Source organism: Topomyia yanbarensis, chromosome 2, assembly GCF_030247195.1.
Source record: "Topomyia yanbarensis strain Yona2022 chromosome 2, ASM3024719v1, whole genome shotgun sequence".
Classification (NCBI taxonomy): domain Eukaryota; kingdom Metazoa; phylum Arthropoda; class Insecta; order Diptera; family Culicidae; genus Topomyia; species Topomyia yanbarensis.
In genome coordinates this window covers 40,087,838-40,105,809 of record NC_080671.1, presented here as the reverse complement: position 1 = coordinate 40,105,809, position 17,972 = coordinate 40,087,838, and the positions used below count along the sequence as shown (strand labels likewise).

The following is a 17,972-nucleotide window of genomic DNA, read 5'->3' as shown; positions in this document are numbered from 1 at the left end:
ACTTTATCGCTGACGTAATTCCAAAATTGCCACAATCGAATAATCCGCAATTGACGAAATGAGAAAATATAACAGTGTTCTGTTTAATTTTACATGAAAGATGTACTTTCCACACGCAGTACTATAAAATTACACCCTTCAACATTTGAAACAAACGCCATATGTGGATTAAAATTACGTGAATCGCAAAATTCAACGACATGAAAAATTAAAATCAAACGTAAAACTACACACTAACCCAGCCCAAACTTGTTCAGTAATTTCTATTGACTTGCTCAGTAAAGTGAGATTTTTAAAGAGCTGTCAGCAAATTGTTTAAAAATTTGCAGAATAGTTTTCATTTTTTAGCGATTTTCAGTAATTTTTCGAATAATTTACTGAAACCCGCAATATTTTTCACTGAATTTATCAGCTCTTCTGTTTTTTTTGGTAAATAAACATTATCCAGTAAAATACTGACTGAATGTTCGGTAAAATTATACCAACGTTTCCGAACCTCGTCAAAAACTTACAAAACAGGTACAGCAAATCAGTTTTAACGGTAGTCCTGCCAACTACGCGAATTTTGCAGTTATAAATTAAAAGTTCATTCTTCTAACGATACGTATTTTTTAATTTTAAACTTTTTAATGGCATAATGCTCCTCAGATATTTTTACATAAAGAACACACACAATCTCTAATTAATTTAAGCCAATCCCGAGATACACCGTTTTGAAAGGAAAACCACGTATTTTGACGTAGGACTACGTCTTTGTTTTCGATATGGGGGTACACATTGCAAATTCTACAAAAATGCTATGTAACGAAAAGTGGTCCAATTTTAAACGCATATATTTCAGCCATCTCACGATCAATTTTTAAATTTTTTCCGCATATCACCCCGAAATGCTTCTATGAATAGATTCCAATAGATAAACCCAAAGATTTTTGCTATCATGGCATTACAATTTAAATAATGTACAACCTAGTCAAAATATCGCGCATTTACACAGCGCTTCCCAAGTCCGGTACGACAGATTTGTGTACCTAGCGCGCTACGCTTCTATGAATGACGTCATCATCGACTATTCAAAGAACGGATTTGGCCCGAAAAGCTCAGTTGCCTGTTGAACTGCAGGCGGAGCAGATCACTGCGCTGTGTGTTTTCACAGACACACAGAAAAAAAATTGTGATTTTAAGTGTATTTTCAGGCACATATTTGGAGCATGAATATAAATGTAAAATTAAGATCCAACAACATTTTCTTCAACAAATTTTATTGTAATTTTACACGTAGATTGAAAATTACAGTTTCTTTAAACGGAAAACTAATGCTCTTAAATGTATTTTCATTCGAATATTGCTGTAAAATGAATGAATGAATGACATTGTATGCTTTTTGATGCTCCAATTAAGTGCATTGATTTTAACGTAATTTTCAATCAAATTTCTGATTCAATCATTGTATGTTTACAATCGTATTGATTTACATGTCGTTTAAAACTCATTATTTTTTGGTGACACACTGCACACCAAAAAATAATGAATTTTAAACAACATGAGTTAGAAGTCCGTTACACTGGCTGTGGAGGTACGCTAGTCAGTGCCGTCCAACACGCGACTGAGCTTGTCCGTTCAAACACTATGCTTTCTTTTGTGTTGTGCTCGTTTCCAGAACACTTTTATGTACAATCACGAACACAATTATTCGTAAACAAAAAACAAATATATTCAGCTAAAACAACAATACGCATCAATCATTTTTAGCTAAATGATGCAAGAGTAAATTTCGGAAGGAATTAAATTTTGGTTGTAAATCTGACGCATATGTAAGCTGTACCTGTGACACAGTACAAGGCACAAGAATCTACCGAGGGTCTGCCTCAAGGGGCAGAGGAGCGTAAATTTTAAGTTCAAGTCATACAATACAACTAGAACACAATAAGCACAAAATATGCACTCATGTCATGCTTCAGATTTTTAACTTCATCGCTAGCTCATAAATTGACGGAAGCGAACAGCGAAAAACATATATCATTCCTAGTGTATTTTCGTTTCTCTGATACCATAGTTCAATATCGAAGACACCAATTCCGTTCTTAATCAAAAACCGCAATCGAATGCACCGAGAAAAAAATCTCAGTATGGAAAATACACGCTTGCTTTGGCCTAGACCGATGTATCATTTTTGTTTTCGTAAGGTAGTGCCTGAATAGAAATTTACTATATCATTTACCCTACAAACAACCATAAAACAATAGATACTATGGTTATTACTGTTTCAATATTGTGCGATGCAGTGTTTTGCAGTAGATTTACACCGGATCCTTTTTTTTGCACGCACTTTTTTTGCACGGTTTTCTTTGCACGGTTTTTTTTTGCACGACTTTTTTTGCACGGTTTTGCAAAATAATACGATTTTTATGTATAAAATACCTATTTCGATATACAAGTTTAATGATTTGATCATCCCGTGAAAAAAAAACCGTGCAAAAAAAATCCGTGCTATTTAGAGAAACCGTGTAAAAAAAATCCGTGTTATTTCGAGAATCCGTGCAAAAAAAATCCGTGTTATTTTGAGAAACCGTGCAAAAAAATCCGTGTTATTTTGAGAAACCGTGTAAAAAAAATCCGTGTTATTTCGAGAAACTGTGCAAAAAAATCCGTGTTATTTCGAGAAACCGGGCAAAAAAAAATTAATAGGCATTTAGTAACGGCAGATGAAAATAAATGGCATTGGATATTTGCAATGCAAATGGGGATGATCTGCCAATGTGTAAAAATCGCGTATTTTTCAATTTTAGGAAATGAGTTGTTATTCAAAATTCAAGTTATGGTAGTTGAAAATCAATAATGTTGGGCAATGGTTTTTCTAGGATTGCATGCTTTTTAGATATCATCAAATAATATTCCGATTCATATATCACATCGCATTGGCAATGGAGCAATTGGTATATGGCCAAGTTCCCCCGGGTAGTGCCACTACACAAAGTATATTAATTTTGCTTGTTCAGTTTGATAAGCTAAAAACTGATAGCGGAGATTTTAATATGCAGGGATACGCAATACGTATTGTTTGGTCTGAGTAGATAACGACTGATGTTTCTTTTTACCAACCCATTAGTGATCTCTGATTAAATAGAGCTTTCAAAGAGTTAGGGACAGGCACAAGTCTATTTTTTTACTGAGATGGGACAAGTTGGTGCTGGACCTGTGGCCTTCGACTGGTATGATCAATTCTCGTTGGTACGGATGTGTTCATGACTGGTTTGTGGATGAGTGGTTCTACTTACAAGTGAACTGATCACTTCGCTTGGGTGGAGATATATGTGAATTCTGCTAGCTGTCGAGCTTGGATATGTTAGCTGGTTCCAAGAAGATGTGCAGGACTGGCACCTACGAGAATGTTGATTGTTTCACTCGAGCTTTGGTTCTTGGAAATAACAAATCGCTTCCTCGGTGTGATATGTTCGAGTTGAATGCTCAGTGGTATAAATGTGCATTCGGTTCGAGCAGATTGAGTCGTTTGGAGGATTGGTGGTCTCCGAGAGCAGATGCGAATAACTCTGAAGTATCCAATAAAGGGAGATTGCATCTGTGGAACTGAAAAATATTGTCACTACTCTAGCTTATTGGTACATCATAACAACTACCAATATGGACTATTTAGAACAGAAATTTTCAAATTCTGTTATAAGATCGAGAAGAAATATAGCACAGTTGTAGTGAATAAAGTATTTGCGAATAAGGGCCAATACTGCTGGCATCTTTTATCATACTTATTAATAGTCGATTGATCCGCTTCAGGCCTAGGAGACGAAAGAAAAGAATAGGTACAAGACAAAAGGCGGTTCTAATTCTAAATTGGTTTAGTATAGATACAGACGACTCAAACGCACTGACAGGAGAAAATTTTTCAGAATTAGACAAATTAGAGGACATCACACTTTTTGAGACACACATGCACAAAACTTTATCGTCCTCCTAAAGATCGGTGTTTAATTGGCAGATAGTCGCCATTTCGTACGATTTTGCAAAGTTTGCCTCGCGGGACGGACCGATATCCACCCAGGCACAGGTTGCAGTCGTTAAAAAAACTAGATTCGCTAAGTGTAAAGTAGCGAATTTTCAGCTTTGCAGGAAAGAATTTTTCATCAAAGTGCAGTTTTGGAAATTTTAATTGCAAAGAAGGGGTCTGTCAACATTGCAAAATGGCAATTGCTGCCTCTTATCAGGAAAGAGTATTTAATTAAGTAAAAGCCAATCAATAGGCCGTTGAAAATTGACAATTTCTGACATTTCAATTGCGCAAGAGAGTCTTTGTATCAAAATGATTTTTTTTTACTTTTCATGAAAATTCTTTTAATGAGAAGATAACCATTTACATGAAAAAATCGCAAAAAATGACAATTTTGATATTGTTGTCCCAGAATCGAACAATGTTTCGTACCAAACTGTATATGACCGCATACTGTTCGAAAGGTCTAGTTTTCTTCGTTCAAAAAATGTTACAAAACCGAAAATCGGCTGAAAATGACAACGTAGCTAATTTTGTTGTGACAAAGGTCCCAAAAAAATGTTTTTTCGCTTCAAAATTTCGTGTGTACATTACTTTGTATCGCATTTGCTATACTAGTTCATTTTAAAAATTTAAAATCGCTGTAGCACAGTGTAATCTACAAAAAGTTAACAAACTCTAAATAGTTGAAACATTTTACCATTTTAACTATTGCTTTTCAACGGACAATAACTTCTTTTAACGAATAAAAAAATTTACATCTTTCTAAAAAAAACCTCCTCGAATAATTAAAAAACTTCTACTGGGCACATTGACAGCCCCCTTGTGCATTTAAAATGTCCAACAGTATTCATTGTTAAATACGATAACCAAATAGCTGTTAATAAAAAAATTCAGATTTTTTTTACACGGTTTCTCAAAATAACACGGATTTTTTTGCACGGTTTCTCGAAATAACACGGATTTTTTTTGCACGGTTTCTCAAAATAACACGGATTTTTTTACACGGTTTTTTTTTGCACGGAACGCATCCCCCGTGCAAAAAAAAAATTTGGTGTACAATAAAACTACAGGTATCAATTTACATTGAAATTAACTGTAGAAACGTTAAATTTTATTATTGTTGCCTTTCTCATATAGAAAGGTTATGCAATTACTCTAAAAATCGTCAACCTAATCCCGGCCTGTATAGGCTTAGTATACAATGAGGGGTTGCTACTTTAAAATTAAAACTAGTTTAAAATTTCTTAACAAGTTGAAAATTTTCGGCTGGGTCTGGACCCCCCGGATCTTCCTCCTTGATCCGCCGCTGGTTTCAAGTGATGTTTCAGTGTCGACACATAGTATCTCAAGATCTTGGCTGTCGATCCATTGTATATATGTGCAAATCGAACTGAATATGTAATATACATTTCCACCATTGCATTGAACATAACCAGCCATGGAATCGCAGTTTGGGCAAATGAGAAAGGCACAATTTCACTACTTGGTGAATTGAAATAGGTTTTGTATTGTAACAAAACATGAAACTTCGTAAATTATCGTAAAATCAGTGTCACAGAGATTATGATTATGTTATTGTGCTTTTTTGTTGCATCGTTCATTCGTTTTTTCGCTCGATTTCTGTGAATGAAAGCAGAGATATCTATTGCCATAATAGAAATTTTTCCTACTCAGTAATCTCTGAATGTCGTTAAAAAGCAAAAAAAAGGAAATTATTCCTACATATTAGTCGAAATAAAAAAGGAAAAAGGAGAAGAAACGGATGGGAATCCATCGGCAGTGGTGGGTAGAGTTGGTCGGGTTTCAATTTTTTCGAACCTGAACCCGACCCGAACCCGAACGCATGAAAATTTAAAAACCCGAACCCGACCCGAGCCCGAAATTATAAAGTTTGAAAAACCCGAACCCGACCCGAGCCCGAACATTTTAAAACTTAAAAACCCGAGCCCGACCCGTACCCGAGAATGAAAATTTTGTAGAACCCGACCCGATCCGAGAATTATAAAATTTGAAAACCCGAACCCGACCCGAACCCGAAAATTTAAAATTTGAGAAGCCCGATCCGAATCCAACTTGCTAATACGGAGAATCAACCAAAGATCTCGAAGATTTTTAATTCTACGCACCCGAGATGGATCCTTGAATCATCTAAGAATAGTATAAACACTCGAATCTGAAGTAGCACCATACGCATTGAGTTATATCTGCATATGACAAAACAAATCACTGCCGAGTAGAATCCGCATTTATATTTACTATTATTGAACGTCAAATTTGTAACGTTCTGAGAAACTTATAAATCGTTGATATCTTAACCGGAAATTAAGTTAAATCGGCGGCTACCTCATGGGGAAACAGAAAGCCTAATGGTCACAGTTTCCAACAACCTTGCCCGTCTTACTTAACCAAATTTTCTGATTTTTTATCAGAAACCATTCCTGCAAGGCAGTTTCGTATAATTTATTACATGTATTAAATTAAGCTATGGCAATTAGCAATTCGTATTTGACAGTTTACATGACGTCACCCACGTTACTGGTTGGAACGGTCAAACCTGTATCGTTAATGGCTTCAACAGAGCACACAAAATTTTTGCGATCAATTCGTTAAGTTCGTGGAAATTCTTGTATTTTCATGAAGAAATCCGAATGATACTGCAGTATTTTTAACGTTTGTATTGGCGTTTAGTAGGGTTACCAACCGTCCTTATTTTAAAGGATATGTCCTTATTTTCGAGGTTTTTGGAAAGTGTCCTTATTTTAATTCAAATGTCTTTATTTTTAGTCTCAAACCTTGGCATATACAGGGTGGTTCAACATGATGTTTTTTTAACAGGGCATGTCATGTTATTGTAGTTTAGTATTGTTTGCCACCACAGTATGCTCACCATTTTCAAATTATTCAACTATATTTCGAAAATCAGCGATTTGTGAGAAATGCGTTTCGTGCACTCCGACAATAATATGGTCGACATAATCGGCCAACTGACTCCACTATTCGCCATACAATCAAAGAGTAAAAGTTGCAATTCTCGTTATTGGATGATTAGCGAACAAATCGACCACATCCAGCACGCATTGAAGAAAACATAGCGGCGGTGACATTCCCAAGCATCAGAAACCAGCATTACTCGCCTAATTAGCCAGATACCACTTGAAATCCGTCATCAAAAATTGGACCAGTCGAATGGATTACCTCAAGCGCCAACATGGTCAATATTTAAAATAAATTGTTTTCAAACAATAAATGGAAAAAAATGTTGTTTCGATTGACAAATAAATATTTCGCGATTTACTCAATTTTTCAAATTTTTGCGAGATCAAAAAAACGTCATGATGAATCCTGTATTAAATTATTCAGATCAACTTTATTCCAAGAGAATCAATTTCGATTGTCAATTTCAAATACTTCCAGCGATTGTTTTTGTTAATGAATACTCTCTGCGACTCATTCCCACCAAAAGTTCTTTTACTCAGTAACCAAAATTTGTTGGATAGCTCGATATGATATGGCCAAAGTGGATATCTTCGTTCAATATTGGCACTACACCATTTAAATTTGTCCCAGATCAACTGCTGGAAAATAAGCCAGAATCCCGGCTCAAATTCCGAATAGATTTGGCAGGGATGTCCATAATTTGCTCTCGATCCATTTGGCAACCCTACGTTTAGTTTTCAAAAAAGCATCGGAATAAATATACTTTTTGACCGGTTTAAAATTGTTCAAACGGAAATTTAATAAGCTTTACAACGTCGTATAAATGGTCAAAATCGATTTGAAACTACCGGAGTTGTAGCAATATGAGGAAAATTGAGAATTTTGACGTATTTTAAAGACTTGTTCTATACAAAATGAAATATTACATAATTAAATAATCAAAATACGAATATTTTTAAACAGGTTACTTTACGAATGATTTAGAATAAAACTATCCAATTTAATTATAAATTAAATAAAAATTAGACATATTAGAGAGATTTTAGTTCTGAGGTACGAATGTACCCCACAAAACCGTTTACGTAGAGAAAAAGTCGCCGCGGCCTAAGTATCGGTACCTGTCGAAATTTATATTCCATTATAGAAAGTTGAACCGATATTTCCGATAAATTCCTATTAACTTGGTTTATTACTAAATATCATGAAAAATAAATCGCAAGAAGATTTTAGATGTCAAACACGTATTGTTGAATGCTCTTTCATGAATGTTCGTTTAAAAAATTAAATAATTCAGGCAGTTTGCGAATCTGCAGAGACGAAATTTTATGCAAGATTGAAAAAATACAATATTTGAGCACCAGAAAATACGACAAATTCTAGCGATTCAGAGGTGCTAACATTTGGTACGGTTATATGTGTCATCCATTCGTATTACGAAGTATAATTCACTACTACAAAAAAGACTGCGTTTTGTGTATAGACGCAAACAGTGTCATGAAATGGATGGGTTACTTTGTTCAAAACCCGAACCCGACCCGACCCCGATAATTTGTAATTTGAAAAACCCGAACCCGACCCGAGCCCGAAAGTCCAAAATTTCAAAAACCCGGACCCGACTCGAACCCGAGAATTTCTAATTTGAAAACCCGGAACCCGACCCGAACCCGAGAAGCTTAAATTTACAGAACCCGAACTTGACCCGAAACCCGTCGGGTTCGGGTCGGGTCCGGGTTTCGGGTCCAAAAACCCGAACCCGACCATCTCTAGTGGTGGGTAGTCGCTGTAGACAAATGTCGTTTTTCATTGAAAAACACTGGGGCGGTGGATTGCACTGGTTTTGCACTTTCTAGCAGAAGTGGGAATGAAACACGTCTAGTGGCCTGCTCTTCTGCTAGAAAATGCAACACCAGTGCAATCCACCGCCCCGGGGTTTTTCAATGAAAAACCCCAAAAGTCATAACCGTACACACAGTAGCAAATCATCTACCACAGCAAGCGCTTGCAAAAGTCTAATGGAAATCTACTTCGGCATTCGAAAGGCAAACAGAGATGATCAGCATCATTTCATTCATGCAATTCGTCGACAGATTTTCAGTGGTGATCTTACGTGGTTTCTTTTTTGTTGGATATCACGGTAAAGCGGGAAAAGTCTGTTTTTACCAGGAGACATGTTGGTAGACTTGAGCGATTCGTAGTTATGCTGCCTAAACTCAACTCCTGCCAACAGAAGACAAAAGATTAGCCCCTAAGATTTTAAGCCTGTTTCAAATGACACTGCACTTTTAATTTTCCGATCTGTATATTTCACATCCTTGCTCTCATTTGAGTACTATGGCTCTAAATTTTCATGACTTTCCCTGCTCAGTAATCTCTAGCTAATTGAATGTTCTTAAAAAGTAAAAAAACATAATAGAAACGTTATGGCTTCATTTTACAGTTTATAATGTGAGGGGTTTTTTGGCCTTTCAACCTACAAAAAAATTTTAATTCCGTGTACCACACCCTGTGGTGCTGTTCAATGGAAGTGAAATACAATTGTTAACTCAAACGTCATTTACCCTAAGATAGCATAAAAAAGTGGAATATTGCACAATTGGCGTTTTCCACGATTTTCCGCATAAACCCCGCTAATTCAATCGTTATTCCAATTTACAACGGAACTCACCCAGCCTGTAACCATAGTAGCCCGTAATTCGGGGAAAGATTACAATTTTCAATCCCATTATCAAACTGCAGCAAAAAGCCATTGCCATCCATTGTACCCAGCCGAAATAAAAGGATTAACCGAACAATGTGATCGCTTTCCCTGGAAGCGCATACGAACAAAAAAAATCCGTCAGCCCCAGCACAAAGAACGAACCGTCCTTTCGACGAACATCAGCATCGCCAAACAAGATAATGCTTTCCATGTGGAATCCTCACCCACCCCCTTCCCCATTCTTATTCGACCGAGGATAAAGGGCAGAGCAGTAGCCAACAAGATGTATGACGAGGATCACGGTGCGCTACCGTGGACCCGTCGTCTCTCTGTCTCTCTCTCGAACCCGCTGCGACACTCATCCGCATCATCATCCGTCATGATGGTGGTTTGTGGGAATAGGACCAATTTCCCACCCACTACCATCAGCCGCATTGCGTTTTCGTCCACCTCGACCCTCGGCCGGGACCCCAGGTCGCGCTAGCTAGACGGTCGTATCGTTTCGCTACTTTGAAAAAGGGATATGAGTGCAGTCCAATTTTTTTACCATCCAGTTTGATTAACCCGTCCGTTTCGCCTAATGAGTTTTTGGCAACGCATCGATACGAGCCGAAGTCCGCTGGGCCGACGCTTCTAATTTTCAGCTGCATGAATTTGGTGTAGCCGGTGTTGCGGGACATGGTCTCGAACTTGTCCCCGGTGCGGGAGGTGTCTGTGGAATGGAAAAAAGGGGGAATAGAAACTGGTTAGTGTATGCGCGGCAGTAAGGATTGAAGCTAGCGATAGTGCACGGTTCAGTAATTTTAGGAGACGTCTCCACTCCAACGAATGGGGTTAAAGTGAGGGTAATTGATTCGCCATACATAAATCAGTTGCTCCTCGGGGGAAATTACATCGTCGCACATGGTCGTCAATTACACTGGTTGGTGAGGCCCAGCTGAGAATATTAGTTTCCACAATCGACAGGCGTGTCTAATTAGCTGTACAAGGTTTTCGGACCACATTCGGACAAGCCACAATTGCTGCGACCTTGGAATAGGAGGGTGGTCGGTGTAAGTTACTAGAATATCGAATATGGTTTTCTGAGCAGGCCCATGAGCAAGGTTTTGTTTTGGGAGGCTCGTAGGCTAGGTTTTGCTTAATACATAAATTAATTAACTCTTTTATGTCCAACTTTTTTCCAGTGTATGTAGGGTTTCAAAACTATTTTTCCTCGAAAGCGGTTGGGTCAAGAAACACGAAAAGCGTTTTTTCATAAAGATAGGTGTTTCCCTCGCAGTGCTAGAAGCTGCTCAATTTTTACCTTCCAATGCTCTATACAATTCTTCTAGAATATTCACAATAGTCCACTTACGCGTAAAACGTAGTCAAAGACAATCTGAATTGATAAAATTTTTCAGTTTTCAATAAAATTGCAACATAGCGAAGATATATGAAAAAATCATTTTCCGTCGTCAACGTAAACTGTCCCTGGCAGCACTGCTCCATCGAAATCCCATCAGACTAATTGCAATAACTTCAGTTCTAGAGCTGATCCTTATAACTGTTTATACTCAAATGAAGGGCAATAGTAACATTAATTAGCCTTACTTGATTTTGTGAGCAAATCTTGCCTCAATCATAAGTTATAGCTGTTTAAAAATGCTAGTTTCCACAAACAACATGGGCATAACGGGGTTAATTCAGATGACGATATAATCACTGAAAACTGAACGAAACAATTCGAAAATAAAATAATAGAGGGATTCCATGAGAAACCGGCCGACCGCAAAATATGACCATCGTCGATTCGAACGAAACTTTGCAGGTGTGTTCGCTGTATGAATCTCCATGGTATTCTCTGGCAATTGGAATATTTTGATACAAGAGTAATTTTTCAAAAGGGCGTAAACGTTTCTACGTGTATGAATTCCAAATTTTTTTTGTTCGATTACTGTATTTTATACAGCAAAACTATCTGAGAACTAGTTACAGGGAATGAATACATCTGTCCGAAAAAACACTGAAAAAAAAATGTTATTTTTCAAAAAAAAAACAAAAATTTATGATAAAAATTTAAATTGAGAAAAAACCCATTTTTTTAAATTTTTTATATTTCGATACCAAAAACCTAAAAAGAAAAGAAACATTTTGATTGTGATTGCATGATGGAGAAAAAATCGGTAAAAAAGTTTATCTAACAATAACTTCGTACATGTTTTTAAATTTCATACTAATTGACATACAAAATTGTAATTTTATTACAGAATATAATTCTAAGCACCATTTAAAATCAAAATGTATTTAACAAAAATCTTCCAAAATGCGATAGTTTTCGAGATGTTTGAAATTTTGCTACTTCAAAAACAATTAATTCGTGTAATTATGCTCTTTTTAAAAGTTATTCGCGTTACCCCATCAAAAAATGTCAAAAATTTAATGTTTATCGTTTTAAAGACGTAAAAGCAACTTTTTTAGTGTATTTGGATCATGGAGAAGCTTTCAATAAAAAAGTTTTCCTAACAACAACTTTTGACATTTTTTTATAATTTTTACTATTTGCAGTCAAAAATACAATTTTCTTTTTGAATATGATTCTAAACGCCATTTTAAATCGAAATGCTCTTAACAAAAATTTTCTAAAATGTAGTAGTTCTCGAGATATTTTAACTTTTGTTTTAACAACACAATTATTTTGTTTTATTACGACCATTTCATAAGTTAGTCGCGTTTCTCCATCAACAATAATAGGTTTTTCAAAAGGCCCGTAAACTTTCGTGCAACTTTTTCTTGGACATCAAGGCGATATTGTAAACCATTTGAAAGTTACATGAAAGCAACCAAAATATGTTTCAACCATAGGGTCTGTTGATTAAACTATATAGCTGAATCATATGTTGGTTGTTTTCATGTAACTTTGAAATATTTCACAATATCGCCTTGATGTCAAAGAGAAAGTTGCAGGAAAGTTTACGGGCCTTTTGAAAAACCTATTATTGTCGATGGAGAAACGCGACTAACTTATGAAAAGGTCGTAATAAAACAAAATAATTGTGTTGTTAACACAAAAGTTAAAATATCTCGAGAACTACTACATTTTAGAACATTTTTGTTAAGAGCATTTCGATTTAAAATGGCGTTTAGAATCATATTCAAAAAGAAAATTGTATTTTTGACTGCAAATAGTAAGAATTATAAAAAATGTCAAAAGTTGTTGTTAGGAAAACTTTTTTATTGAAAGCTTCTCCAGGATCCAAATACACTAAAATAGTTGCTTTTACGTCTTTAAAACGATAAACATTAAATTTTTGACATGTTTTGATGGGGTAACGCGAATAACTTTTAAAAAGAGCATAATTACTCGAATTGTTTTTGAAGGAGCAAAATTTCAAATATCTCGAAAACTATCGCATTTTGGAAGATTTATGTTAAATGCATTTTGATTTTAAATGGTGCTTAGAATTATATTCTGTAATAGAATTACAATTTTGTATGTCTATTAGTATGAAATTTAAAAACATGTACGAAGTTATTGTTAGGAAAACTTTTTTACCGATTTTTTCTCCATCATGCAATCACATTCAAAATGTTTCTTTTCTCTTTAGATTTTTGGTATCAAAATATAAAAAAAATAAAAAATGGGTTTTTTCGCAATATAAATTTTTATCATAAATTTTTGTTTTTTTTTGAAAAATGACACAACATTTTTTTCAGTGTATATTTTTTCAGACAGAAGTATTCCCTGTAACTCGTTCTCAGATAGTTTTGCTGTATAAAATACAGTAATCGAACAAAAAAAATTGAAATTCATACACGTAGAAACGTTTACGCCCTTTTGAAAAGTTGCTCTTGAGTTAAAATAATCTTATTACCTGTGGAAAATATTTAGTCTTGCATGACGGTGAAACGTGTAAAGTTTCATTGGAATCGACGATGGTCGGTCGCGATTTTAAAAATTTTCGGACGAATCTTCGTGGAATTCCTCAATAGCAAGTTAAAACCTATTCCAGATATCATAAAAGGCTAAATATCGTGGAAATATTTATTGTTGATGTGTTTTTATTAATTCTGCTGGACTACATGTATACCAGGTGTCGAAGACACATAATTGGAATAAGCAGAAAAATTTCGTAGCAAAATACTGTAGCTTCGTTATGGATGGCGAAACCTACTATAAGTTAAATTTCCCGAAACTCCCCGAACAGCAAATATTTCAGGGTTAAGATCAAACCTACCGTCCCAAAATACGTTCCAGAGAATATCCAATCGGGCAGGCGATTTGAACGTGTGGTCAAGCAGTTCAACTCTGTTTTGATCTGATCTGGCATCCTGCCACTATTAACCGTTTTGGATTCACGCAAATTTGACACCAAACCAATTTCATGACACTTACAATTTAAAAAAGAGACTACATTCGTGACTTGTGCGTAGTGTACATTTACAAAATGTGATCGGTAACATTGTCAGATAAGTAATAGATTTAAGGTAAACTTATGGCAACAAAAGAAATTGGTAAAAAACGACAATCGTGGTATTTAAATATTCTTCCGTTATCAAAAAATGATCACTTGGTTGAATGTGGGTGGATAATGTCAGATACACAATCAGAGTAAAGTAAAACATTCTTTAGGCTATTAATTCAGCCTAATAGGTTGTTTCGTGTTTCAGATAGTATTCATGCAAGTCACTAATCGTCATAATGAAATAAATTATTTGGCTGCTAATTTTTTTTTAAATTTTCTTTAGATTCTCATTTGCTAGCCAAAGTAAAGGTCTTTGTAGTCTGAGAATGCCACAACATAATTAAGAATGCTACGACATAATTCAGTCATATCACTCCACGTGTCAAATTCGAAAATAAGCTCTAGAATAAAATATCATGAAAACGAGCAATTAAATTACGAAAATCGTGACTAAGATCATAAAATTAAGAACATTAATCAAACTATTCGTGACAAACATATCAAAAATCATGACTAAGATCCTGAATTCATGAACATAAATCACTCTACTCGTGACCAAAATCTCACGATAACGTGAATAGAAATTTTGAAATCGTGACAAAGATCCTGAAATCATGAACATAAATCACGCTACTCTGACAGAAACATACGATAGCAATCTCATGAATTTATCAGGGTAAATCGATGAGAAATCACAAAAATAACCTGCTGCAATCATAAACATCGTTTAACTGTCAGCTGTGTATTACCAAACTATGAACAAGGATCACAACAAAAACTAAACATGTCCAGAGAACAACCATAGTAAACCTACCGAACATTCGAATGAAACGCCACGTATATATTCGACGCGAAATAGTTTTTTAAAACACAAATAGTTTCTTGAATACGAGGTTTATTATTCATAATTTCAGGAACTTGGTCACAGTTTTCGTAAATCCTTCCGTTTGTCATTGCAATATATTTTTTAGCAACCATGGATTGAACATGCAACGCAGAATTATCTTTATGCTGTAAGTGGTCAAGGACTGTAGACGAAAATAGAGCTTAAGGTTACGGAAGTCGCCTTTATCCAGTTCGATCATGTCAGACATTCAATGCTGGTAACGTTCAACAAGGTAAAATCCAACTCATTCAAATGGCTTTCTTGTGATGAAAAAGCGGGAAATGGATCATACACTCCTACTTAACCCTGCAATATAAAAACCACATGATAATACGATTTTAAAGAGAAATCTTTGCGCATATCTACGACCGATTGATACATACCAGTTCTGCGAACAAAAAAATCAGAATTCGTTATGAATATTTCATCTACAGAAATAAGGTCCAGCATAGTCTCCAATACCACAACCTGAACCACAAACGGGTGCTAAATTTGTGACTGATGTTAAGGCAGTAATGACAATTGTAAAAATCACGTCTAGTACCTCAAAATCAATAACCAGTTTTATCAGTGAGTAAGCTACTGTTGAGGATGGACTGCCAGCCAGTAAAGTAAAATTTCAGTTCATTCGATCGAATTAAATGGACGCAGTCGCGTGATGGCTTCTGGTAACCACAAAACAGTGAAAACCATCATTAATATGGGTGTCATTTGAAGGAGGGTGGTCAGTAGATGACGAAAATTTATGATTGAAGCTTTTCTGAAGCTCCAGAAGGCAACTTCCAATTACCACGAAACAGTGAAAGACACCATCAAAATGGGTGTCCTTTGAAAGGGTTTGGTCAGGAGATGACGAGACTGGATGGTTGAGGCTATTTTCAAGATGATGGCTTCCGGTTACCACGGAACAATGAAAACACCATCAATATGGGTAACTTTTGAAAGACCGTGGTCAGTAGATGACGGAATGTGACGATTGAGGCCACTTTGAAATACAACATGGTGGCTTCCGGAGAATACAAAACCGTGAAAACCATCATCAATATGGCTGTCATTTGAGGGAGGGTTAACAGTAGTTGACAGAAATTGATGATTGAGGCAATTTTGAAACATAAGATGGCGGCATTCGGTAACCACAAAACAGTGAAAACTAGTATCAATATGAGTATCATATCAAAAAATGGGGAGTGGGCGTAGCGTATTGGTAAATCGATTGCCTTGTACGCAGCGCACCTGGGTTCGAGTCCCGACCCCGCACATAGGGTTAGAAATTTTTCTTAAGAGATTTTTCTAACCCGAAGAGGCGAATGACCTTAAGGTTAAAACCTCTATAATTGAAATTTAAAAAAAAATATCAAAGAGTGTGGTCAGCACATGCCAGAAATTGATGATTGGTGTTTGAAATCCAATATGGCGGCTTCTGGCTACCACAAATAAAAGAAAACCATCATCAATATGGATGTCATTTGAAAGGTGATGGTCAGCAGATAAAGTAAATAGATTATTGAAGGCATTTTACAAATCGAGAAGGCGGCTTCCGGTAACCACAAAACAGTGAAAGATACTGTAATTTGCAGGAAGATAGTGGGCAGATTCCAGGCGGTAGCATCTGGTAATTACAAATAAGTGGAAACCATCATCAATGTGTCATTTGAAAGGTGGCGGTCAGTAGATGACGGAAATTGGTGATTTAAGCCATTTTGAAATTTGCGATGACGACTTCCGCATATGATAACTTTCGAAAACTTAATGGAGCAAGGGGGTTCTTCTGAAAAGAAGAAGAAAACAGAACAGTGAAATCGACGTTGAAAGTCATTTTGAACATCAAGATGGCGACTTGCGATTATCATCCGGGAATGTATAGTTCCCGGCATTTAATTTGATGTTGTCGCTTTGATTATGTTCACATCATTACATGTATAATGACAATATTCACTACATTCAACAATTATACAAAATATGAAGCTGTTAATTTTAAGTATAAATTGCACCGAATTGAAGCGTAAGTAAATGTTCAGAAGGCAGATGCATACGAAAATAGCATACGAATACGATTTTAGATGATCAGCTTTATTTTGCATTACGACGGATTGATTTTTCAAACGAATGTGGTTCAATCGAATCGGACTTCCGTTTGATTTTGCTGTCGTTATTGATAATGCAAATCACATTCATTTGAAAACTCGCTCCGTTGTTATGCAGCATAAGGCTGTACATACTGGTTATCAGAAGCCGTCCTCTTATTCAAGGAGGAGAAAATCATCCATTTCCGCCATATACAGGTTCAGACATTCCCTTTCAAACGACACCAATATTGATGAATCCTTTTACTGTTTTGTGGTAAAATGGTGTTAATCATCAATTTCCTTTATCTACTGACCACACCTTTCAAATGACAGCTGGAAGCCTCCATCTTGGATTTCAAAATGGAGTTATCTATTTCTGACATCTACTGACAACTTTCTTTTCAAGTGTCACCCATATTGATGTTGATTTTCAGTGTTTTGCGGTACATTATTGGAAGCCGTTATTCTGCTTTTCACAATGGCTATGTAAAAAAAATTCCACTGGAAAGCAAATTTTTAAATTAATCCAAAAGTTTTTGTGCAAGGGTGCACAATAACTTACATGCTTGGCTGCCCGAGACATCTTTCGGAATCAGCGAGTTGTTTAGATGTCTTGCAAGACAGCTAGTGCCAATTTTGGTGCTAGTTTAGGTTTATCAAATATTGATGAAGAGAATCGGAACGCGAAAATTCCAACTCTTACGAAATGGCGACTATCATCAATTTTCATCACCTACTGACCATCGCTTTTCCTACGACACCCACATTGATGTAAGTTTTCACTGTTTTGTGATTTCCTGGAAGCCGCCGTCTTGGTTTTCAAAATAGCGTCAATCATCAATTTTCATCATCTGCCAACCGCCAACTTTCATGTGAGACCCATATTGATAATAGTTTTCATTTTTTTTGTGGTGACCGGAAGCCGCTATGTTGGCTTTCA

At 36.0% G+C, this 17,972-nt stretch overlaps 1 protein-coding gene across 2 annotated transcripts in view; it reads right to left on the bottom strand.

Annotated features, from left to right (window-relative positions):
* LOC131683213 (lachesin) overlaps positions 1-17,972 on the bottom strand; it is a 575,289-nt gene that overhangs the window by 38,028 nt on the left and 519,289 nt on the right. For both annotated transcript variants that reach the window (XM_058965050.1, XM_058965049.1), the window contains exon 9: positions 10,186-10,350. In XM_058965050.1, the coding sequence (XP_058821033.1) occupies positions 10,186-10,350 (165 nt within the window). The remainder of the gene's footprint in view (positions 1-10,185; positions 10,351-17,972) is intronic.